The sequence below is a fragment of the Orycteropus afer genome, unplaced genomic scaffold, assembly GCF_000298275.1.
Source record: "Orycteropus afer afer isolate SDZICR_OR568_19922 unplaced genomic scaffold, OryAfe1.0 scaffold00052, whole genome shotgun sequence".
In the NCBI taxonomy this organism is placed as follows: Eukaryota; Metazoa; Chordata; class Mammalia; order Tubulidentata; family Orycteropodidae; genus Orycteropus; species Orycteropus afer.
Window position 1 is genome coordinate 3,209,006 of NW_006921639.1, and position 26,482 is coordinate 3,235,487.

Sequence of the window (26,482 nt, forward strand, 5' to 3'; positions counted from 1 at the left end):
TATATAATATATATATAAGTATATATATAAAACAAGAAACTTGCCATTTCAACCTTTTTCATATGTTCAATTCAGCAACATGAATTGCTTTTATCATGTTATGTATCCATCATCACTATTTTAAAAAAGCAGCCTGTCTTATTTATCTAGTGCTGCTATAACAGAAATACCACAAGTGTATGTGTTCAACAAACAGAATTTTATTTACTCATAGCTTGGGAGGCTAGAGGTCCAAATTCAGGGTTCCAACTCCAGGGAAAGGTTTTTGTTCTCTGTTGTCTCTAAAGGAAAGTTCTTGTCTCACAAAACTTCTGATCCTGGGTGATCTTTATGTAGTTTGGAATCTCTCTTCCTCCATTTTGACTCTGCTCATTTATTTATTATCTAGCCCCCTAGAGCCAGGAAAGGAAGGGAGCAGCGGCAGCCTTGGGGACCTCAGGAGTGTCAGGATATCCAGGTAAATAGGGGCAGGAGGAAAGGTCCTAGAGCCAGGAAAAGGAGTGGCAGGTTCCAGGTAGGAATTAGGTAAGGGGGGGCGCACAGAGGTCTCCAACAGCTAAGGGAGACAAATTTGTCTGTCAGTTTGTCATCTTGTGAGGCTTGTACATTGCTGTGAGGCTTGAGGCTGTACTGCTGGTGTTTCAGACACCAGCAGAGTTGCACATGGTGCACAGGTTTCAACGCAGCTTACAGACTAAAAGAGACTAGGAAGAAGGAGGAGGCCATCCACTTCTCAAAACTTGGTCAGGGAAAACCTTATGAATAGTAGAGAAACACTGTCTGATACATTACTGGGCAACTTTATGAATAGCTTGGAAACATTGTCCGACACAGTGTAGGAAGATGAGCCCCTTGGGTTGGAAGGCCCTCAAAATAGGACTGGAAAAGAGCTGCCTCATCAGAGTAGAACCAACCTTAATGATATGGATAAAGTAAGTCTTTCAGGACCTCCATGTGCTGATGTGCATGACTCAAATTGAGGAGAAACAGCTGCAAACATCCATTAATAATCAGAACACTTAATGTATGAAATATGAATCTAGGAAAACTGGAAGTTGTCAAAAATGAAATGGAATGCATAAAAATTGTTATCCTAGGCATTAGCGAGCTGAAATGGACAGTTTTTTGACCATTTTGAATCAGACAACCATATGATGTACTATACCAGGAATGACAAATTGAAGGAGAATATGTGGCATTCATCATCATAAAGGATGCTTCAAGATCTGTCCTGAAGTACAATGCTGTCGGGGATAGGACAATATCCATATGTCTACAAGGAAGACCCATTAATACTACTATTGTTCAAGTTTATGCACCAACAACCAAAGCCAAAGATGAGGAAATTAAAGATTTTTATCAACTTCTGCAGTCTGAAATTGAACAAACATGCAAACAAGATGTGTTGCTTATCACTGGTGATTGGGATGCAAAAGATGTGAATGGAATAAAAGACCAAAATGGATGTCAGAAGAGACTCTGAAACTTGCCCTTGAGTGAAGAGTAGCTAAAGCAAATGGAAGAAATGACAAGATAAAAGAGCTGAACAGAAGATTTCAAAGAGCAGCTTGAGCAGACAAAGCCAATTACTATAATGAAATGTGCAAAGACCTGGAGTTAGAAAACCAAAAGGGAAGAACATACTTAGCATATCTCGAGCTGAAAGAACTGAGGAAAAAATTTAAGCCTTGAGTTGCAATATTGAAAGATTCTATGGGCAAAATATTGATTGATGCAGGAAACATCAAAAGAAGATGGAAGGAATACACAGAGTCACTGTACCAAGAAAACAGGTCAATCTTCATCCATTTCAGGAGGTGGCATATATTCAAGAACCAATGGTACTGAAGGAAGAAGTCAAAGCTGCACTGAAAGAATTGGCAAAGAACAAAGCTCCCGGAATTGATGGAATACCTTTTGAGATGTTTCAGCAAATGGATGCCCCACTGGAGGCACTCACTCGGTTATGCCATGAGATTTGGAAGACAGCTACCTGGCCATATTTGTATCCATTCCAAAGAAAGGTGATCCCACAGAATGTGGCAATTATCAAACAAAATCATTAATATCACATGCAAGTAAAATCTTACTGAAGATAATTCAGAAACGGTTGTAGCAGTATATTGACAGAGAGCTTCCAGAAATGCAAGCTGGATTCAGAAGAGGACATGGAACCAGGGATATCATTGCTGATGTCAGATGGATCTTAGCTGAAAGCGAAGAATACCAGAAAGACGTTTACTTGTGTTTTATTGACTATGCAAAAGCATTCAATTATGTGGATCATAACAAATTGTGGATAACATTGAGAAGAATGGGAATTCCAGAACACTTAATTGTACTCATGATGAACCTGTACCTAGACCAGGAGGCTGTCATTCAAACAGAACAAGGGGACACTGCATGGTTTAAAATCCAGAAGGGAGTGTGTCAGGGTTGTATCCTTTCACCATACTTATTTAATCTGTATGCTGAGCAAATAATCCAAGAGGCTGGCTATATGAAGAAGAACATGGTGTAAGGACTGGAGGAAGAATCATTAACAACCTGTGATACGCTGACAACACAACTTAGCTTGCTGAAAATGAGGATGACTTGAAGTACTTACTGATGAAGATTGAAGAATAGAGTCTGCAGTATGGATTACATCTTAATATAGAGAAAACAAAAATCCTCACAACTGGATCTATAAGCAGAATTATGATAAATGGAGAAAATATTGAAATCGTCAAACACTTCACATTGCTTGGTCTACAATGGATGCTAATGGAAGCAGCAGTCAGGACATTAGATGACTTATCACACTGGGAAAATTGGCTGCAAAAGACCTCTTTCAAGTTCTGAAGAGCAAAGATGTCTCCTTGAGGACTAAGGTGTGCCTGACACAAGCCATGGTATTTTCAGTCGCCTCATATGCATGTTAATGCTGGACAATGAATAAGGAGGACCAAAGAAGAGTTGAGGCTTTTGAGCTGTGGTGTTGGTGAAGAATGCTGAAAATACCGTGGACTGCTAAAAGAACTAACAGGTCTGTCCTGGAGGAAGTGCAGCCAGAATGCTCCTTGGAGGCTAGAATGGCCAAACTTTGTCTCACATACTTTAGTCATGTTTTCAGAAGGAACCATTCCCTGGAGAAGGTTGTCATGTTTGGTAAGGTAGAGGGTCAATGAAAGAGGGGAAGCCCTCAACGAGATGGACTGACACGGTGGCAGTGGTGATGGGCTCAAGTATAGCAAGAATCATGGAGCTGGCTCAGGACCGGGTGGTGTTTCGTTCTGCTATGCATAGGGTCGCTATGAGTTGGAGATGACTCAATGGCACCTAACAACAACAATACTTATTTAATCTTTTTTATATCTCAAAAGGATTGACTCAAGATACACCCTATACTAATCCTGCCTCATTTATATAACAAAGACAAATCTCCCCAAATGGAACTATAACCACAGGTGTAGAAGTTAGGATTTACAACACATATTTTGTGGGGGACATAGTTCAATCCATAACACAACCTAACACTGACTTGCTTTTGAATCCAATCCCCAATTTATGGCCATTATTAGAAGAGTTGAAAATTTCTGGTGTGCTAATGGCTCCAGTCTTTTTGCTTTCTCTTGTTAAATGTTTCTCATTGTTGTTTTTTTTTTTTTTTTTAACATATTTTGTCTCCTGGTTAATGAGTTCTACTTTTTACTCTTCGTTCATTGATTTATTTATTCCCCAAATGTGTGTTGAGCTTCCAGTTTGTGCTAAGCACTTTCCTGGCATTGATATTCAGTAGGTGGTGAACATAGGAAGCATGGCTTTGCCTGCATAGATGTAGTGGAGACACTTGTCTAATTCAGAATCTCTCTCACATCTCCATGGCTTTATCTGACCAGGAAGCCTGGACCTTTTCATGATTTTGAGTTTTGTTCCACATTTTTCTTCCACTCTGTCCAGGACCTTCTAATGTAATTCCTTTCAAAGATGTCAATAATAGTGGCTGGGTACCATGTACTTCTTCTGGTCTCAGGGTCTTGGAGGCTGAGATTCACATAGTCCATTAGTCCTTTGCACTAGTTGTTTCCACATGTCTTGATTTTCTTCACTTTTCTTTGCTCTGGATGGAGAGAGACCAATAGTTTTAGCTTATCTTGTTAGGGACACAGTTCAGTCCATAGCACCGTATGTACTTTTAAAAATTGTATTATTATTGTTTCTTAAACATGGCAGGAAACAGAGCGTCCACCCCTGACATTCAGGATCCAGAAAGAGAACTCACCTGCTTGATGCTAAGGACTGTGGCCACACTTCTTGAAGGTTCTGTTCGGAATGCAGGTAAGGATAGCACCAAATATGCCTTGTCACTGCTTGATAAAATGTGAACTATTCCCTAGTTACTTATACCAATGTCCAAAAGCTCTATCTGAGGAATAGCCAATGCTGGTGTTATGACCAACATCCATTTATTTCCTGGCTGATGTTTAGTGAACATCAGCAAACTGGTAGACACCTTGGTTGATACTTTTTACTCCTGAAGTTGCTAAATAATGTTGGGGAGCAAAAAGACTATGTTTACTCTTGCATTTTCTAAATTGATGAGACCCCAGAGCCCCTCTTTTCAAGAAAAATACATTAATATCCTGCTACACCAAGTATAGGACCTCTGGTAGCATTTGAGTTTCCAAAGCTGTAGTAAATCTTTACGGGAGCAGACTGCCTCATCTTTCTTCTGTGGAGCAGCTGGTACGTTTGAACCAATTATTTTTTGGTTAACAGTCAAATGCCTTAACCACTATACCACCAGAGCTCCTAGCACCAAGTGTGTGTGTGTATATATATATATATATGTATATATATAGCTAAAGAGTGAAATATAGGCAAAGAAAGCTAGTCGTTTTTAAGAAAGAGAATTTTTATATACTCCCAGCCCATGACGGACTTAACAACTCCATCTATCCAAAAAAAATGTCTTTAGCTTCTTAAGATCATGTGGCTACCAGGTTAAATACACACACACACACACACACACAAGATAATATAACGTAAATGAACATATATATATAAACATGATGTGTAAGGAGCTCTGGTGGTGTCTAAGGCATTTGACTGCTAACCAGAAGATTGGTGGTTCAAACCTACCAGCGACTCCACAGAAGCAAGACTGGGTTCCATAAAGATTTACCTTCTCAGAAACCCAAAAGGGGGTTGCTATGAGTTGCAATCGACTTGATGGCAGTGAGTTTTTTTTTTTTTTTGTGTATGATGTGTATGATATATATGCATATATATTATAATATGAAACAGATACAGCAACAAAATCACATGAAGGGGTTTGCTAATTTGAGGCATCTTTATCGAAAATGTGAAAAATTATTATTTCATTATAGCAGAGGGTCTCTAACATTAGTCTACAAAAGATCCCCTGCAGGTACTGGTTAAAATGCATGTTTCTAGGCCATACTTCCAGAGATTTAAGTAGTAGTAGGTCAAGGTAGAGCTCAGAAATCTACTGTCAAAAAACTCTGCCAGGGGATTTCCTTGTAGGTGGTACCTGCCTGCACTTGGTGAACTCCTGTCTAATACAACTATCAATCCCGGGGGAGAAATTCTTTAGACAATCTTTAAACAAAAATACATCACAAGCCAAATTTCTTTAATTTTCTCTCCCAAAAAACTGTCTAGGAGTTAAATATGTTCTTAGCTTAGATTCTGATTTGCTTTCCAAAACAACTTTAGCAGAGAAAAGAGAGAGAATTTCCATGGTCTTGGATTAGAGAGTTATGTGGAAATAAAAGGCAGAGGGATATCTAGGAAATGTTTGTATTACTTAGATTTCAAAAAAAAAAAAAAAAAAAACCTTAAAAAAATGATTCAAAACTAAAATTCTCACTGGACAAGAAAGCTATTTTTCTTTTCTAAATCTTTGCTGCACAGTTTCTTTCCCTCCTTGCATTTTAACAGTGGGTGCAAGTTACAAAACAAATTACTAATGGGCAAAAGAGAAACATAAAAATATAGCAAAACAAACTGAAAATTGTCAGAAAAAGCTTTCCTTGTGATTGAAACTAAGGTGCCAGAACTCCCATGGCTCTAGCCCCTACTGTTTGTCTGACCCCTAGTTGTCCTGAAAGACCATGGCATGGTGCCTTTTATCAAGATCTTCCTGGACGATGAGTGCTACCGTGAAGCCTCGCTCAGCATCCTGGAAAAGCTCTCGGTCATCAATGCAGAGGAGTACATGAGCATCATCGTGGGTGCCTTGTGCTCATCCACGCAAGGGGAACTGCAGCTGAAACTGGATCTTTTGAAGGTGATTTCAGATCTCCTTTGTGTTGGCTTTCCTTTTAATTTATAGCAGATGATCAGCATTCATTCATTCAGTTGACAACTATATCAGGTAGAGAACTGCTAGCTGCTGTAGCAAATAAGCCTCAAACCCTTAGTACCAATCCTTGAGTTAGTGGCTGACTTTGTTATTCCATTGCACTACCTAAACCAAACCAAACCTAAATTGTTGCTATAAAGTCAATTCCAACTCATGGTGACCCCATGTATTACAGAGTAGAACTATGCTCTGTAGGATTTTCTTGGCCGTAATCTTTACAAAAACAGATCACTAGGCCTTTCTTCCAAGGTACCATTCGATGGGTTTGATTGCCACCCTTTTGGGTTGTTGTTGTTGTTGCTATGTGCCATTGAGTCGGACCCGACTCATAGTGACCCCTCCTTGGGTTTCCAAGGCAGTAGCACTACGGAAGTAGGTACTATGCTACCAGAGCCTAGAAAAAATTATTAGTGTCATCCAGGACCTTGATTTGATTACAGGGCAAAAAAAAAAAAAAAAAAAAATCAATGAAGTCCATTTATATACAACAAAAAGAGAAGTTAATGTCTAGATAAGCACTTGAGCCCCATGATTATGTGAGGTAAAGTGATTGAGAGGGACACAGAAAACAGAACAAGGAAGAAATATACCAAGAATCAATAAAAACTTAGAGTTGGAGAGGACCTTAGATTCAGGTGGTCCAAGCTCCTTTTACAGGCAGAGATAGACATCCAGAGAGCATCATTAACTGAATTAACATCACACAACTGCTCAGTAGTCAGGTTGAATTTGAATCTAAGGCTTAACATTTAGTGATCTTTCCACTTCATGTGGTTTGCTGCATTTTTTCTCATTTGTCTGTATTTTTCTTGATTTACCTGAGCCTTGTCCTGAAAGGAAAAAGAGCTCTGGTGGTGTAATGCCTAAGGCATTTGACTGCTAATCAGAAGGTTGGCAGTTCAAACTCATCAGCCACTCTGTGGAAGGAAGATGGGGCAATCTACCTCTGTAAAGATTTACTGCCTTGGAAACCCAATGGAGGTCACTATGAGTCGGAATTGACTCGAGGGCAGTGTGTTTGTTTTTGGTTTGGTTTCTCCTAAAAGAAAGTAGTAAGGTACGACCAAAGCATTCAAATGAACTACTGTAATCCCCATCTGTGTCTGATATTTTCATATTCAAAGTCAAACAAACCCACAGAAAGAAAAGTTTTGTTTTATCTAGTTTTACTTTGTTAGGAGAGTAAAAATATTTTTGTTTCTAATATAGAAGAGAGTATTTTGCTTTACTCATAGAAAGTTCATCTTGTTTACTTTATATCCCAAGGCACCTTATTGGAGTGTCAACCCTTGGGTAAAAGGACTAAATTTCTAGAATTAGCAGTGTGAAGCTATTATGGTGTTTTACAGATTCAATATAATTTCAGAATCACACTATCAAGAGAGCACATAAGTGAGAAATACTGAGTAAGCTTATTTAACAAAATCATATCCTGCACTCAATGTGCATCTTCTCCCTGGGTGCTAAGTCACCACAGGCGAGACACACAAGTCACAGAGATACTCATAGGCTGCACAGCTGATGAAGGACAAGGACTGTCAACACATTGCTGCTCCAGTGGGTGGTATTGGGTATTGATAAGGCCCGAGAGCCTTGTTCAGACATGCCCATCACTGAGTCACACAAACAACCAATGAACATTTGCTGTCATCTGATGTGGGATCTACATTTGATTCTAAATCATTTTGAAAACTCCTTGGAACTTTACAAACAAAGACGTAAAATGAAGTCTTGGGCTGGATCTCACTTTTTAGAAGCTGAGAGCTGACTGTGCCCAAGGGACTGTGTTTACATGTAAGACATATGATGGGCATGTGTTTTGAAAAAGCGATGACGAATGATCACTCTACTCAAAATTTGTCTTTCCATAATATTAGTTTTATTAATATTTAAGAACATCAACAAATCAAGGGTGACTGCCTCCACACATGAAGGACATATTCAAGCAAGAGTAGATAAACATAGTTAGTACTCATCAGCTGGTGTCAGAGATGAGTTTGTGGATCATCCTAGTATCTGAAGTTCTTGTGATGAAGCCTGTAGTGATGCCTTCTTCAATTGAGCTGTGCCAATGTTGCTGTTTGCTCTATTGGACTCTACAAGGGGAGTTAGGAATGTACCACATGGGGAGTGTATGGGCATAGATTACAAGCCAGGGCCTCTCAGGCTGCAGGTGTCCTGCTTTGCCTCAAGACACTCTCTGGATGGAAGAGACCCAGTGGGGCTGGTACAGGGTTACCTCAGATAAGCTGTCACTGCTGATTGATCTCCTGCACCAGAGATTCCCAGAATGTGTCAGCTACTACCCATGTTGGCCACCACTGGCCGTTACTTTAACCTCACCAACACTTTGGATGTTCCGAGCAGATAAAATATTACACCATGAATCTGTGGGTTTAGAGTGAGATCATCCTCAAGACTGCCTGCCTTGAAATTGAGTCTCCTCCACCAGACCTGGGCAAGTTCTCAAGATAGCAAGAGAGGGTGTAACCCTTAGCTGCTCTGCTGGAAGAATCAGACTCTTGTTTTTGGGATGGCTCTGGTATTGCTCTGAGCAATGAAATGCCTTTTTGATGGTCCTTACATGCTTCATAATCAACATTTTCCCATCTTTTTCTATACCAGAATTATTCTGTCTCTTCTGTTAGTTTGTCCATACCCTTGGTTACTTGTCACACCTTGTCTTATCATCACACTTGTTTAAACATTTTGTTCGCTATAATTCATATTTCTTGCTTATGTTAACAAACTTCTTATTATTACACTAAACCAAAAAAACCAAATTCACTGCCATCAAGTTGATTCATCTCATAGCGACCCCTCCTTGGGTTTCCCGGGAAGTATCTCTACAAAAATAGATTGCCCAATCTTCCTTCTGAAGAGTGGCTGGTGGGTTTGAACCACCAGCCATCTGGTTAGCAGTCAAATGCCTTAGGCACTACACCACCAGAGCTCCTACATCATTACACTAATTCACTACAATGTTAACACACTTTTCAGTATTATACTTGTTCAGTGCAATGTTAACACACTCATTATTATACTTGATCACTACATTGTAAACACACTCTTATTATTACACTTGTTCACTACAGCACAGGAGGTGAGTGCTAGAGCATGAGTGCATGAAGGCAAGGGTGGTTTGCTATCTAAGAAGTACATCTACATCATGGAACTCCCCTTTGTTTCCCTTCCTTAAGACAGAATTGGCCAGCTGCTCTTGATAAGAAACCAATACAAGGTTCAGTGGAGTCCACTCCTACTCATGGTGATCACACATGTGTAAGACAGAACTGTGCTCCGTAAGATTTTCAGTGACTAAGTTTTTAGAGGGAGCTCTGGTAGCACAGTGACTAAGGCACTTGATTGCTAACCAGAAGGTTGGCGGTTCAAACCCACTAGCCACTCCTCGGAAGGAAGGTTGGGCAATCTACTTCCATAGTGATACTGCCTCAGAAACCCAAGGAAGGGTCGCTATGAGTCGGGTCTGACTCAGTGGCACATAACAACAACAGCAAGTTTTTAGAAGTAGCTTGCCAGGCCTTTCTTCCAAGGAGACTCTGAATCTCCAATCTTTGCTTTAATAGTGAATGAGTAAACTATTTTCACTGCCCTGGGACTCCAAAATTCTCCATTAACACCCAACTTAGATTTGTTTTTGAAATTCAGTGGCACTTATGTACCAATATGTGTAACTTTACCACCTAATTCTGGCAAATGATAACTGAGTTAAAGCATAATTTAAGCAAATGAATTTCCTCTCCCCAGTCAGTGGGACTATGATTGGGTTATGCACAAATACAGATTGATTTGCTAATATACATTTAGCTGTTCAACTCTGAGCATAATTGAATTACCTCACCAGTTTTCCAGCATGACACATGGAAAATTATGAGGAATAACAAATAATAGAATGTGAAATAAATCCTGTTAGTCCTAACCTAGTTAACGCTTTGCAGCAGACATTCATTTTATAGATTCAAGCTGGAGGAATACTAACTCAGAGACTATGACATGGTAACTGAGTTAAGGATGAAAAAATGTGCTTAATGCTGACCTTTCTTGAAATGTGTCAACCTGAGCCTGATTACTTTGACTCAGGCTGATTAAATTTACTCCCTTTAGCAGACTTGCCAGGCCCTGTGATGCATGATCATGCAAAGTTGAATGACAGTAATGGAGACCTTCTTCCTAGACCCACAGTCCCTGATAAATCGTTTCCCGAACAGTGCAGTATTTATTTTCCTTTATGATAGAAATGTTTCTCTTTAGTCACTATGAAATTAAGCTGTTGTAATTGGATTTTCGACTCTTTACTTTATGACTCTGCAAATATGAAATTAACCCCATCCCAAGAAATAATAGAGCAGTCTAAGTTCTAATGAGATTACCCCCATTTTAGATAATGACTCTGAATTAAATAAATCAAACAAAGCAACAATTAAGGACCACCATTTCTTCCTCTTCCCCTCCTTCCTAACAGCAGTAGAAGAGAATACACAATCTAAGAATTGCAGCAGGAGTGACCCTCTGAAAGACACATATCATAATGAGCATTATTATTCGATTGTTTCTTTTTATGAAATATCTGCTCTCAGCACTCTTTGAATGGTGGAATTCTTTTGGCAATATCTAGAATCAAATTGGAAAATTGGAAGATGGTTTTTTTGAGAGAAGAGAGGTATTAGAGTCATCTAGTGCTCAGATGATTGGGTACAATCTGTTTAGTTTTATTTTCTTAAATCAATCTCCCATTTAGGTTTTTGTTTTGTCATATGTCAGGTGATAAATGGAAGAACTTCATTCATTCCATGTGCCTAAAAGAATCTCTTAGAGGTCTTTGGAGTCCCTGAGTAGTGCAAATAGTTAACACACCCAGCTGCTAACCTAAGAGTTGGAGGTTCAAGTCACCCAGAGATGCCTCTGAAGAAAGGTCTGTCTATCTACTTCTGAAAAATCAGCCATTGAAAACCCTATAGAGCATAGTTTTGCTTTGACACACATGAGTTGCCATGAGTTGCAATCGACTGAAGTCATAGGTTAAGATTTCTCATCTCTGTGGTTTACTTCTTTTTTATAGCACGAGTCCCATGACCAAATACAAGGACAGATTCCTACAATACAATGTTTGCTTCATCACATAGTGGTGTAAAACTTTGTGTGCGGATTGTTTCTTGTCAAGGAGAAACCATCATCAATCACCACACACATCAAAGTGTTAGAGTAGGTTCCCAGCTCAATCAGAGAAATAATGTTTTGTTGGGAGTGAGTTGCTCACACAAGACAGGAATAGAGCAGCACATCAGTCTGTAGCCTCTCCTGCCTCCCAGAGTCTCTGGGGACAAGGGGGATAAGCAGCTGCTGGTGATTCTGTCTACACAGAGAAAGGATTTCACAGTCTAGAAAACCCAGCTGTTGCTAAACCATGAACTTTCACATTACTGAGCATCACCAATCTGGAAGGATCTACTCCAACAATCTCCATGTTCTCTTTAAGGACACACCTACAAATTTTAATCCTTCTTGGTTCTTGAGTCAATCAAGAATGAGTTACGCCATACCCTCACCCAGAAGAGAAAGTAGTGTCATAGCTTTGACATCCTTAGTATTTTATTTTTACTTACACCTTTCTGACATCCTGGAACATGCATTTTTCTGAAGTCTACTCCATGACTGAATGAAGACCCTTTACTGAGCAGCTCTGACACTGAGTTTGTTTCAAAAAGAATATGACAATTCCATTTCCACACAGTTAATCTCCAATCTGTTGTGGGTAACCACTGATCTAACCACCATAAGTCCTACATCTTGGTTTTCCATAACTGAGAAGAGATCAATTGACTCATGTTGATAAGAATGAATTTTTGTACCTCACTTTGTATTGCTTGTCCATAATTGTGGTCTTTGATTTTTCATAGATTATCCTAGCTACTACAATCTTTTTTTTTTTTTTGACTTCTACAAATGCCATTTATAAGGTAGTGGAAGACCTTCAAGTGTCCTTTGTCACTATTTCTCTTAATTTCTTGCCTGTTTGCATCACAACAATCCGGGCTTATCTATATTCTTCTGCTTCAAACATGGCATTGTTTCCCCAGCAAGCAGCCTTATTTTCTTGTATTGGGGAATGGTATTGTAGTTAGTTGCTGTGGAGTCAGCTCTGACTCATGGTGACCCTGTGTACAACAAAATGAAACATTCCTGGTCCTCCACCATCTTCATGACTGTTCGTAGGCTTGCGTCCATTGTTGCAGCCCGTGTGTATTTTAAGTGACTTTTAACTTGGAGGACTCATTTTCTAGCACTATATCGACAATATTCTATTATAATTCATAGGGTTTTCATTGTCTAATTATATGAAGTACCATATCTTATTTTGTAAGTCCTAGTCTGACTTAGTCTGGAAGCTCTGCTGAACATTCCCCCATGGGTATTAAAAATATTGGTGGCATAGCTTTTAATATCATAGCAAAATGCAAGCCCCCAAGGTATGACAAACTGACAGATGGGTCATGGGAGTATGGTTGTTATTGTGTTGTTGGGTGTCATTGAGTTGACTCCAACTCATAGCAGCCCTATGTATAACAGAATGACACATTACTCAGTCCTGTACCATCCTCACAGTATTTGCTATGCTTGAGCCCATTGTTGCAGACCATTGTCAATCCATCTCATTGAGGGTCTTCCCCTTTTTCACTGACCTTCTACTTTACCAAGCATAATATCCTTCTCCAGGGACTGGTCCCTTTTGACAACATGATCAAAGTACTTAAGACAAAGTCTGGTCATCCTCACTTCTAAGGAGCATTCTGGCTGTACTTCTTTCATGACAGATTTGTTTGTTCTTCTGGCCATCCCTGGTTCTTTCAATATTCTTCACCAACACCACAATTCACATGCATCAGTTCTTCTTAGGTCTTCCTTATTCATTGTTCAGCTTTCATATGCATACGAGGCTATTGAAAAGAATATGGCCTGGGTCAGGAACTCTTTAGTCTTAAAAGTGACTTCTTTGTTCTTCAACACTTTAAAGAGGTCTTTTGCAGCAGAGTTGCTCAGTGCAATACATCATCTAATTTCTTGCTTGCTGCTTCCATGGGTGTTGATTGTAGATACAAGTAAAACAAAATCCCTGACAACTTTGGTCTTTTCTCCATTTACCGTGATGTTGCTTATTGGGACGAAGGATGGGCCATCCACTTCTGAAAAAGTTAACCACTAAAAACCTTGAAAGTATATTATTAGAGACCAAACTTTGAATGGGAAGGACACACATTATCCTGTTTTAGATGAACACTAGTGATAGATTGGGATATGAACACTTTAGGGATGGAGCTGAAAAATTACTTGCCCCACAATGTTTGATTTTAGAAGAAAGTTAAAGTTTGGCTGACCAGTAGAAATCTCAGTGGTATTGAGAGTGGTAGACTCCACTACACATGCTGTAAATAGACTAAACACTTCCTCCAAATATGGTTTATACTATTTGTTATACTGACATATTTCTTGCCATTAGTTTCTCTTCTCTATCCTGATACCCTTATCTTTTCACACCAGGTTTTAAGTAGATTTATTTTACCATTTCTTCTCATTTAGTAGATATGTCAATGCTTGTGCAAAAGGGGAATTAAATACTAATTCTATACTTCTATATAGATCTCACTGGGAAAATTCCCTTTACAAAATAAGATATGGTTCTTTTCCACTCACTTAATACAAAATATATTTTTTAATAAAAATATATCTGATTATTTATTAATATTTATTAATATTCCACAACAGAGGCTCTGGCTGTAGAAATGGTTAAAATGCTTGGCTGCTAACCAAAAAGTTGTCCATTCTATTCTGTCCAGAGAACCCTGGGAAAAAAGCCTTGGTGATCTACTTTCAATAAGTCAGCCATTGAAAAGTCTACAGAGCACAATTCTACTATGACATATTGGGGTCACCATAAGTTGTAGTTGACTCATGGCAACTTTTTGTTGCCTGTTCAACAATGAGAACATAACCAGATATGATTACTGATCTCATGAGACATTAGTCTAGTGGACAGTTGAGATAATTTTCAATTAATTGAAATAGAATGTGATGAGAGTTGTGATAGTGCATAAAAATGGTGTGGTGGCATTATACCTCCTCTAACTTCACAAGGGCAGAGGAGAATCATCATCAACATCAGCCCAAGGCTGATTTCTATGAGGTAAAAGTCATACATACCTCCTCTCCCAAAACTTTTTACCAATTCTGACAGCAGTCGTCTCTCCCATGGCACTCTCTACTTCTCTGTTGGGTTCAGTAATTCATTGCAATGGTCACACAGAACTCACAGAACTTACTTACAGTTATAGAGTTTACTAGGGAAATATTAGGCCACAATTCCAGATCAGGATCAACATGGAAGTAACAGGAACAACTCAAGATATAGTTCTTTGATGACAGCTTCTTCTTTACTGCTGCAACTGGGCTCTTGCTCTTGGCCTGGGCCTCTGCTTTCGACCCAGGCCCCCAACTCAGCCTGGCCCCTAACCTGCTTGGGCAAGTGTTACAAAGTTCTTTAGCTCTGCCAAGAAGTACCAAGAGGCACCCTGCTCTTCCAGGAAGCCTCTTGCCTGAAGGTACTCAGCTCTGTTGCTCCCTGGGTTGGCATCCCCACTGTAAACTCATTGTTCCCTGGACCGAGAAGCCCACCACATCATGTGTCTCCTATTTCTGCTGCTGCCATTTCTCCACCACTGCTCCTACCTGTCTCTGGTGTTACAGCTGGTGTTACTATGTCTGTCTCCTGGGTCTAGGAGGTTCTCAGCATAGAAATCCTGGGTCCAAAGGACATATGCCACTCCTGGCTCTACTTCTTGATGGTAGTGAGGTCTTTCCTCTCTAGCCTCTTGGATTGATCCATTTTAACACTAATGGGATGGCAAAACTGACAAATCTCCTTTTTAGGGCTCCATACACTTTATTTGCATGGTCCCACCTCATGAACCTTATTTGCATTTATTAGCAGGCTGTCCAATTCCCTCATTGGGCCCAAAACACCTTATTTGCATAGTCCCACCCAATCATTTTAGGGGAATCAAAAGACCATGCATGACTAGAAGGGCCATATTAAGTAATTCACTGTGCTACAAGGGAACTTTGTTAACATTCACCCCAGAGACCTAATACAAGCTTATGTATGGTCAAAGAAAGTTTCCTGGAGGGAGTTGCCTTTAAGTCAAGGTAAACCAGTTGCCATCAAGTCAATTATGAGTTATAGTCAACTACATACATTAGCATAAGCTTCTTTTTTCTTTTCTTTTTTTAAAAATTTTTATTGTGATTTGGGTAAAAGTTTACAGAGCAAATTCATTTTCCATACAGCAGTTCATACACATTTTGTTTCATGACAGTGACTGCAATTCCCCACAATATAACAGCTCTCTTCTCACTTCCTCCCTGTAGTTACCACTTCCCTGTGTCCTTCTTTCCTATGCATTCCTGCCCCCTGAGCTATCTACCTGTGCAAATACTGCCATTTTGTCCTCCCATGATTGATTGTTCTAAGGAGTGTATTTACCTGAAATAAATGTTCACCCTATATGCCTCTTTACTGTTTGACTGGGAGCCATGGGAGTGAGTTAAATTCAGACCTGAAGAGTAACTAGGGGCCATAGCCTTGGGGGTTTCACAATGCTCTATCAGACCAGTAAGACTGGTATATTTTATGATTTTGAGTTTTGTTGCATATTGTTCTCTCACTCTATCCAAGATTTCCTGCACTGATCTCTTTCCAAGTGGTTGACAGCTGTAGCTGGGCACCATCTAGTCTTCTGGCTCATGATTATATAGGATGAGGTTTGCATGGTCCGCTAGCCCCTTGGACTAATTGTTTCCATACACGTTTGGTTTTCTTCATTTTTCTTTGCTCTGAATGAGGAGAGACAAATTATTGCATCTACATGGTCACTTGAAGCTTTTAAGACCACCTACTATGCTATTCACCAGAGTAGGATGTAGAACAATGTATAACATACATTAAGGCTGGCCATTCAAAAGAAGGCATCAATGGGCAATGTAAATTAAAATTCAGAGGAAAGATGTTGACATGTACAATATTTCAGCATTATCCTTTATGTAGACTGGATGCTCCTGTGGGGCTGAGCAAGAAGAGGTGCAGTGGTATGCTTTGGCAGGAATGTACATAAGCTCAGTAATAAAAATATACCTCCTGGATTTTGCTCATGTTTATCTCTTTGGTGTTTCAGTCTCTAATCCAGATCCTGCAAACCCCCAAGGGCCGTGCTGCTTTCAGAGTTTCCAGTGGATTCAATGGGCTGCTGTCTTTGCTCTCTGATCTGGAGGGATCTCTCCAAGAACCCCCACTGAAGATGTCAGGTCCAGTTTCCCCCAGTCAGACTCTGAACCTGGTCTTCCACACCTTCTGTGCTCTGTCTGCAGCATTGAACCTGGACCCTGTCAACAGTGACTTCTTCCAGAGGAATAGGTTGTGTGAGAAGCTGGCCGAGGATCTCTACAGGATGGGCTGTTTTGGTATCATGGAGGAAGAAGGAGAACCACTGCAATCCTGGACAGACAAAAAGCCCAGGACGTTTGCTGATTTGCAGAGTGCTGCCTTTTCCTCCACCAGCCCATTACCATCCAGGTTACAGAACTGCCTCCAGATCCTCAGCTTTTTGGACAGCATGGCCAGCAGCACCCTTCACCTACAAAGGGACCTGACCAAGTCTCTGAGGGCCAGCCCAGGGCCAGTTGTGGATGCTCAGACAGAAGAAGCCAACAATAACCCTAAAAGCAGCTTCCAGCAGTGGCCAGACCTGGAGGAAAGGTAGAGCCTCTTCTGAAATCAAGGGTCACCAGTGTGTTCTCTCTCTCCCATTCCCCCCTCCCCACCAACATCCTTGGTATGTGCAGTGCATATAGTTCATGGTACATCAACTTAGATATGCACACACATTGTATAACTCTTTTCCTTAAATCAAGTTAAATGTGACTCTAAGTTCCTGCACCCTGGGAGCTGGCAGAAAATTCAGTCTGAATCAATACAGTGTTTAGGGAATGCTGTTGGGTTATACAAGAACCAAGGAAGCTTACAGGGTGCCCAGAAACTTAGGCAGTATCCCTCCTGAGATATGCTTACTTAGTGTGTTGGGATCTTTGCTGATGCTCATTGCCTTGGTGCCTGAGATCAGCCTCCCTGGATGTGCCTTGTAGCCTTCTTCCAGGTTCCAACCCAGTCTCTACTAGGGAATGGGGTCAGGTCTTGTGACTTGTAAGATACAAATCTCAGTATCCTTCACAATCATGGAAACTGTTATTTCCTGCTGCTTTCCACTTCCCCTAACTCCTCTTATTTCTATAGACCAATCTCCTCAATGAACATAGACTTCTCTAAACAACTTATTGTTTTCAACTCTGTAACACAGAATTTCACTTAAGTGAGGGAAGACAAAGAGCCACCCTTCTTCCCTTGAGTGAGAAGAAAAATGAAAGAATAGAACAGCAATAAAAGATACCTTCTTTCATTCCTCTAAACCAGCAAAGATACAACACAAATTAATATTGCACTATATTGTCCTACCTACTCCTTTTCCAAGTCATACTGCCTTTGAATACCATAGTGTACTTTCCTATAAGATCTCATACTTTTTTTTTTTTTTTTTTTGTCAATGAGAGGCCCTATTTGCCAGACTTCAGTTTTGGGGGTTATTTGGTGAAGGGGGGCGGGATAGATGTCAAATCTCCAACTACCAAAATTATTATGCTTTTTTGTTTGTTTCATTGGCTAAGCTATTTTGTTAATTTTGTTTTTAATTATTTCCTTCTTTCTACTATCATTGGGTGTATTCTAGTATTCATTTTCTTAACTTGGAAGGTAAGGAGATAATTTTTTAAATTTTTTTAAAATTAATTGATTTATTTATATATATTTTTATTATTATTATTTTTCAATTTTTTCAGTGTTCCCTCCAAGTTAGCAGATAAATTTTTGGTCCTCTTTTAAATATAAATTTCCCTGCAAGTATTATAAGTTTTTTTTTAATACAGTGGCTTTTCTTTTTCTTCTTCTTCCTTTTTTTGTTTTTAATTGTATTGTACTTTGAGTGGAAATTCACAGAGGAAAAATTGTTTCACATTCCACAGTTCATGTGCATTTGATTTCATGCCCCGATTAACATCCTTGACCATAAGAAACTCTCCTCCCTTCCAGTCCCTGTGACACCCCCTTATGCACTCCTGTCTGCCCAGCTTTCCCCTCTATGTGAATGATGTCCCTCTGGTGCTCCATGGCCTATTGTTGATAGGTATATCTCCATAGAGTAGGTGGGTGCATTGCCTTGGGATAGGTGTTCTGCATGTAGGTCTTTCTACTGTTGGGCTGAGAGCCAATTCATAGGAGTGAGTCCAGTTCTAGGCTTGAAGGGTAATCTGGGGCCATAGTCTTGGGGTTCCACCAGACTCTATCTGACCAGTTGTTATTGTTGTTGTTGTTATGTGCTGTCAAGTGGGACCCAACTCATAGCAACTCCTCCTTGGGTTTCCGAGGCAGTATCACTATGGAAGTAGATTGCCCCATCTTCTTTCCAAGGAGTGGCTGGTGGGTTTGAACTGCCAGCCTTCTAGTTAGCAGACAACTGTTTTAGGCACTACACTACCAGAGCTCCTATCTGACCAGCAATTCTGGTCATTTTGTGTTTTTGGATTTGGTTCTACATTTTTCCTTCCACTCTATCCAGGATCTCCAGATTTGATCCTTTTCTGAGCAATTGGCATTGGTAGCCGGTGCCATCTAGATCTTCTGTTCTCAGTGTACATCATATCCTTCTACTAATTGTTTCCAGATGCCTTGATTTTCTTCACTCTTCTTTACTTCAGGTGAGAGGGGACCAACATTTGCATCTTAGATGGCCACTTGAAAGCTTTTAAGACCCCAGTCACTATTCAGCAAAGTAGGTTGTGGAACAAGATTTTTGTGACTATATTGTGCCAATTGAACTTGGTGTCCCCAGAAACTATGGTCCCGAGTCAGAGGGCCTGGTGATTCTCTCTCTCAAGGTGTATGGCTGTCTCTGAGAAGTTACTCCAACTCTGTCTTCTGTTGCTTCTGTAATGTGTGTGGTTAATTTTGTAGCACAAGTGCATATGTAAGGCTATATTTAGCTAAATCTATCCTTGGTCTAGGGTATATTCCTGTTCACCGACCCCCACCTGATCTTTTCATTTGTCTGTGCATTTATCTGTAGCCTGGTGTTTGGTGTTAGTGACAATGCAGTATGTGCATATACTATTATTTGCCTCTGTTGTCTATGTCTTACGTACATATTTCAGTGTCCTTCCTTTTCCCAGTGTTATCATGCTGGTCACAGACTCTTTCCATACCTTCCCTCCCCTCATTCAAATCAACATGTGACCCCAACTAGTCTGAGATTTTCCTCCCCTTCCTTCCCAACCCTGGTGAACTTCAAAGTGAGTTTCCTTCCCTAAGTAAACCTTTCCTTGACTTTTTTACAATGAGCTCATATAACATTTGTCCTTATGTGATTGGCTTATTTAATTCAGCATAATGTCTTCCAAATTCATCCATGTTGTGAGATGATTCATGTATTCTTCATTATTCTTTAATGTAGCATAGTATTCCTTTGTGTAAATGTACCATAGTTTGGTTATCCATTCATCTGTTGATGGGCATTTAGGTTGTTTCAATCTCTTTGCTACAGTGAATTGTGCTGTGATGAACATGGATGTGCATGTGTCTGTTTGTGGCCTGCCTCTCATCTCTTTAGGATGTATTCCTAGTAATGGAATTGCTGGGTTGTTGTTGTTGTTGTTGTTATGTGCCACCGAGTCGGACCCGACTCATAGCAACTCCTCCTTGGGTTTCCAAAGCGATATCACTATGGAAGTAGATTGCCCAACCTTCAAGTAGTATTTCTATTTTCAGTTTTTTAAGGAAATGCTATACCATTTTCCACAATGGTTGTACCATTTTGCAGTCCCACCAGCAGTGTATGAGAGTTCCAATCTCTCCATAACCTCACCAGCATTTGTTATTTTCTGTCTTGTTGAAATTTGCTATTATTGCTGGGATGAGATGAAATCTCATTGTTGTTTTGATTTGCATCTCTCTAATGGCTAGTGATTGTGAGCATTTCTTCATATGTTTGTTGACCACCAATATGTCATTTTTAGTGAAGTTTCTGTTCATGTTCATTGCCAATTTTCAAATTGGGTTGTTTGTCTTTTTGGTGTTGAGGTGTTGAAATTTTCTACAAATTTTGGAGATAAGTCCTTTGTCAGGTAACTCATAACCAAATATTTTTTCCCAATCTGTAGGTTTTCATTTTACCCTTTTGGAGAAGTCTTTCAATGTGCATAAGAATTTAATTTTTAAAATGTCCCAGTCATCGAAAGACAGGCATATGAACTGAACATTGTCATTTGGTAGATAGATGCATTCCTTAGAGAGATCAATCATGGGAGAATAGAAGGGCTGTATGTACAGAGAGACAGTTCAGGGGGCAGGAGTGCATGGGAGGGTAGGACACAGGGGAGATGTGGTTATGGGGAAGAAGTGGAAGGAGATGTTGCAGCATGGGAGGTTACAGTCAATGTCATGAGACAAAGTGTATGTGAACTGCTGTATAGAAGATAAATTTGCTCTGTAATCTTTCTCTCAAATCACAATAAAATTGAAAAAAAAAAAAAAAATCCCAGTCATCTAGCTTTTACTCCACTACCTGTGCATTTGGGGTTATGCTTGATAGTCTATTTATCCCATGAATTAGGGCCTCTATATTTGCCCCTATTTTATATTTGATTAACTTTATGTTTTTTGGTTTTACATTTAAGTCTTTGGTCCAACTTGAGTTTGTTTTTGTGTGTGGGGTGAGGTGTGGGCCTTGTTTCATTTTTCTTCAAGTGATAAACAATTTTGCCAGCACCATTTGTTAACGAGGCTCACTCTCCTCCATTTAATGAGTTTTGGTCCTTTGTCAAAGATCAGGTGTCCATAGAAGGATGGGTCTATTTCTCATTTTTTTATTCTGTTCCATTGGTCTATCTGTCTATCATTACACCAATAACATGCTGTTTTTAACTACTGTGGCTGTATAGTAGGTTTTGGTATCGGGGAGTGTGAGACTTCCTACTTTGTTTTTCTTCTTCAGCAGTGCTTTGCTTATCCAAGGTCTCTTTCCTCTCCACATGAAATTAATAATTGTTTTTTCCATATCCTTAAAAAATGTTGATGGTGTCTGGATCGAGATTGCATTGAATGTGTCGATTGCTTTTGGTAATAATGACATTTCACAATATTAAGTCTTCCTACTCATAAACAAGTTCTTCCATTTCTGTAGATCCCTTGTCGTTTCTTCTTGTAGTGTTTTGTAGTTTTCTTTGTATAGATACTTTATGTCTCTGGTAAGATTTATTCCTGAATATTTTATCTTTTGGGTAGCTATTGTAAATGGTGTTGTTTTTGTTATTTCCTTTCCAGAGGTCTCTTTGTTGATATACGGGAATCCAACTGATTTTTTTGTGTTGACCTTGTATCCTGCCACTTTGCTGAAACTTTCTATTAAATCCAGTATTATTTTTTTAGTCTCTTGGATTTTCTATATATAGGATCATGTCATCTGCAAATAGAGATAGCTTTACTTCCTCTTTGTCAATTTGGATGCCTTTAATTTCTCTTTCTTGCTTTTTTTTGCCCTGGCTAGGACTTCCAATACAATGATAAATAGGAGTGGTGATAGAGGGCATCCTTGTCTAGCTCCCGTTCACAAGGGGAGTGCTTTGAGTCTTTCTCTGTTAACAGTAATGTTGGCTGTTGTTTTTGCGTATTATGCCCTTTACTATGTTGAGGATTTTCCCTTCTATCCCTATTTTGCTTAGAGTTCTGAACAGGAATGGGTGTTCGATTTTATCAAATGCCTTTCTGTGCCTATTGATATGATCATATGGTTCTTTTCTTTTGCTTTGTTTATGTGGTGGATTATATTGATTGTTTTTCTGATGTTGAACCATTCTTGCACACCTGATATGAATCCCACTTGGTCAGGGTATATTATGTTTTCGATATGTTGTTGGATTCTGTTGGCTAGGATTTTGTTGAAGACTTTTGCATCTATATTTGTGAGGAATATTGGTCTGCAGTTTTCCTTTTTAGAGGTGTCTTTCCTGGTTTTGGTATCAGTATTATGTTGCTTCATAAAATGAATTTGGGAGTATTCCATCTTTTTCTATGTTCTGGAATAGTTTGAATAGTATAGATATCAACTCTTCCCTGAATGTTTAGTAAAATTCTCCGGTGAAGCCATCTGGGCCAGGACTTTTTTGTGGGAAGTTTTTTTATGACCTCCTCAATTTCTTCTTTTGTTACAGATCTTTTCAAGTATTCTATCTCCAACTGGGATAGTTTAGGTAGATCTTGTGTCTCTAGAAACTTGTCCATCTCCTATATTCTTGAATCTGTTGGAGCACAGTTCTTCATAATATTGTTATTATCTTTTTTTTTTCAATTGGTTCTATTGTTGCCCTTTTTGTTTATTTGTATTATTTGCATCTTCTTTTTCTTTTCCTTTGTTAAATTTGCCAGAGTTTTATCAGTTTTGTGAATCTTTTTGAAGAACCAATTTCTTGTTCTGTTGGTTTTCTCTATTTTTTATTTTGTTTTGTGTTTTAATTATTTCTGCTCTGATCTTTATCATTTCCTTACTTCTGGATACTTCAGGTTTCTTTTGTTACTCTTTTTGTAATTGTTGAAGTTGTTGAGTTAGAGTGTTGATTTTGTTTCTTTCCTCTTTTTTAATGTGTGCATTTAGTGCTGTAAATTGACCTGTGAGTACTGCTTTCACTGTGTCCCAAAGGTTTTGGTAAATTTTATCTTTGTTCTTCTTTTTTTTTTCTAGGATTTTTTAAATTAATTTATTTTTTAAAAACTTTATTTCACACTTTATTTCTTCTGTTACCCAGTACTTTTTGAGCAGTGTATTATTTAGTTTCCACATATTTGATATTTTTTCCTTTGTCTTCTTGTTATTGATTTCTAATTTTATAGCATTGTGATTCCAAGATGATGCTTTGTAATATTTCAATGTTTTTAAATTTATTGATGCTTGTTTTGTGTCCTAACATATGATCCATGTGCACTGGAGAAGAATGTGTATTGTGCTTTTGTTGGGTGGAGTGCTCTGTGTATGTCTATGAGGTCAAGTTGGTTGATTGTATTGAGTTCTTCTCTATCTTTGTTGAGTCTTTTCTGGTTGTTCTGTCCCTTTTTGAAAGTGTTGTGTGAAAATCTCCTACTATTGCATAGTTGTCTAATTTTCCTTTCAATTCAGTTAATATTTGTTTTACATGTCTTGGAGCACTTTCATTGGTGCATAAATATTAATTATGGTGATGTCTGCTTGGTCAATTGATCCTTTTAACATCATATAGTGTCCTTCTTTGTCTTTTATGCTGTTTTTCACCTTGAAGTCTATTTTATCAGAAATTAATATTGCCATTCCTGTTCTTTTTTGGTTGCTGTTAGCTTAATATATTTTTTTCCACACCTTAATTTTTAATATGTTTTTATCTTTGTGTCTGAAGTGAGTTTCTTGTAGGCAGTATATCAATGGGTCTTCTTTTCTTATCTAATCTGCCACTCTCTTTCTGTTGACTGGTGCATTTAATCCATTCACATTGAGTGTAATTTGCGATAGGTATGAATTAATTGCTGTCATTCTATTGTACTTTTTGCTGTGTTGGTGATTTCCTTGTCCCAAATATTTTTCAGTGCTAAACTCATTTTGTTATCAGATGCTTCTTCTCTTTTCTTCATTATTGTTGGTTTGGGGCTTACTGAGCCCATATGTTTTTCTTCTTTCTGTGTTTGCTTAGGGGGATTGTTAATTTTCTTTGTGGTTATCCTGAAGAAAATTCTTATCTCCTTAACTTTGGAATAGTCAGTTCTATAAAGGCATCATCCTGTCTTCCTCTCCATTTGGAAGTTTTGTAATTAAAAGTTTTATTCCCTCTATTTGCTTTGTTGCTGGTGTTGTCTGCAGATTGACTCCCTATTTTCACTGTGTACATTATTTTATGAGCTTATTTTGAGCATCTATTTCTGGTTTGGTTTCTAAGTGGTGATCTCAAGTGTCCTGATTTTAATTTGTTGTTCTCTGATGTGAGTTTTCTATTGGAAGGACTCCCTTAAGCATTTCTCGTAGGGTTGGTCTGTATTTCACAAATTCCCTTAATTTCTGTTTGTCTGAGAATGTCTTGATTTCACCCTCATATTGGAGGGACAATTTGGCTAGATATATAATTTTTTTTTTTTTTTTAACTGTGATTTGGGTGAACATTTACAGAGAAAATTCACTGTCCATATAGCACTTTACATACACTTTGTCTCATGACATTGACTACAATTTACCACAATGCAACAGCTCCCCTCCCACTCCTGATAGTTACCTCTTCCCTTTGTCCATCCCTCCATGCACTCTTGCCCCCTGAGCTGTCTTCCTGTGCATAAAAAGCACTTCTTTTCCCCAGTTTTTTTTAAGGAGTGTGTCTACCTCAGGTAAATGTTCAACTCATGAGCATGGAATGTCCTTCCATTTTTACAGGTCTCTTTTAGTCCATTTTAATATTGTTTTATAATTTTCATTGTTTTTTATGTTCCTAGTTAGGTTAATTCCTAGGTATTTTATCATTTTGGGGGCTATTGTAAATGGTATTATTTTCTTGATTTATTTTTCAGAATACTCCTTGTTAATGTCAAGGAACCCAACTAATTTTTTGTGTATTAATCATCTACCCTGCATAAATTCTTCTACTAGCTCTCACAGTTTTCCTGTGGAATCTTTAGGGTCTTCTATATACAGAATGCCATACTGAAGGCACTCACTCATCTATGCCAAGAAATTTAGAAGACAGCTACCTGGCCAACTGACTGGAAGAGATCCATATTTGTACCCATTCCAAAGAAAGGTGATCCCACAGAATGTGGAAATTATTGAACAATATCATTAATTTCATATGTAAGTAAAATCTTACAGAAGATGATTCAAAAAAGGTTGCAGCAGTATATTGACAGACAACTTCCAGAAATGCAAGCTGGATTCAGAAGAGCATGTGGAATGAGGGATATCATTGCTGATGTCAGATGGATCTTGACTGAAAGCAAAGAATTCCAGAAAGATGTTTACTTGTACTTCATTGACTATGCAAAATCATTTGATTGTGTGTATCATAACAAATTATGGATATCATTGAGAAGAATGAGAATTCCAGAACACTTAAATGTACCCTTGAGGAACCTATACATAGACAAGGAGGCTGTCATTAGAACAGAACAAGGGGATCCTGCGTGGTTTAAAATCAGGAATGGAATGTGCCAAGGTTCTACTCTTTCACCATAATTATTCAATCTGCATGCTGAGCAAATAATCCTAGAAGCTGGACTATATGAAGAGGAACATGGCATCAGGATTGGAGGAAGATTCATTAACAACCTGCGATATGCAGACAACACAACTTTGCTGAAAGTGAGGATGGCTTGAAATACTCACTGATGAAGATTAAAGAATACAGTCTGCAGTATGGATTACACCTCAACATAAAGAAAATGAAAATCCTCACAAATGGACCAATAAACAGGATCATGATAAATGGAGAAAAGATTGAAGTTGTCAAAGATTTCATATTACTTGATAGCACCTAACAGGAACAACAACAACATATATGGGATAATGTCATCTGCAAATAGAGATTATTTTGTTTTTTCATTTCTTATTTGGATATCTTTTATTTCCTTCTTGCCTTATTGTTTGGGCTAGAACTTCCTGTAAATGTCGAATAAGAGTGGGGATAATGGGCATTCTTGTCTTATTTCTGTTCTCAATTGGAAAGCTCTCAACCCTTTTCTGTTTAGTATAATGTTGGCTGTTGGTTTTACATATATGCCCTAAGTTGTGTTGAGAAATTTCTCTTCTATCCCTATTTTGCTGAGAGTTTTTATTAGGAAACAGTGTTGGATGCCTTTCTGCATCAATTGATATGATGATACATTTCTTTTCATTAGTTATTTTATGTAACGGTTTACATTGATTAATTTTTTAATGTTGA

General features: G+C 38.7%; 1 protein-coding gene across 1 annotated transcript in view; it reads left to right on the top strand.

The window, feature by feature from the left end:
• The window catches only part of WDFY4 (WDFY family member 4), a 532,480-nt gene that overhangs the window by 81,088 nt on the left and 424,910 nt on the right, over positions 1–26,482 (top strand). Inside the window, exons 9-11 of the mRNA XM_042780664.1 lie at positions 4,216–4,320; positions 6,105–6,295; positions 16,615–17,195. Coding sequence (XP_042636598.1) covers positions 4,216–4,320; positions 6,105–6,295; positions 16,615–17,195 — 877 coding nt within the window. The remainder of the gene's footprint in view (positions 1–4,215; positions 4,321–6,104; positions 6,296–16,614; positions 17,196–26,482) is intronic.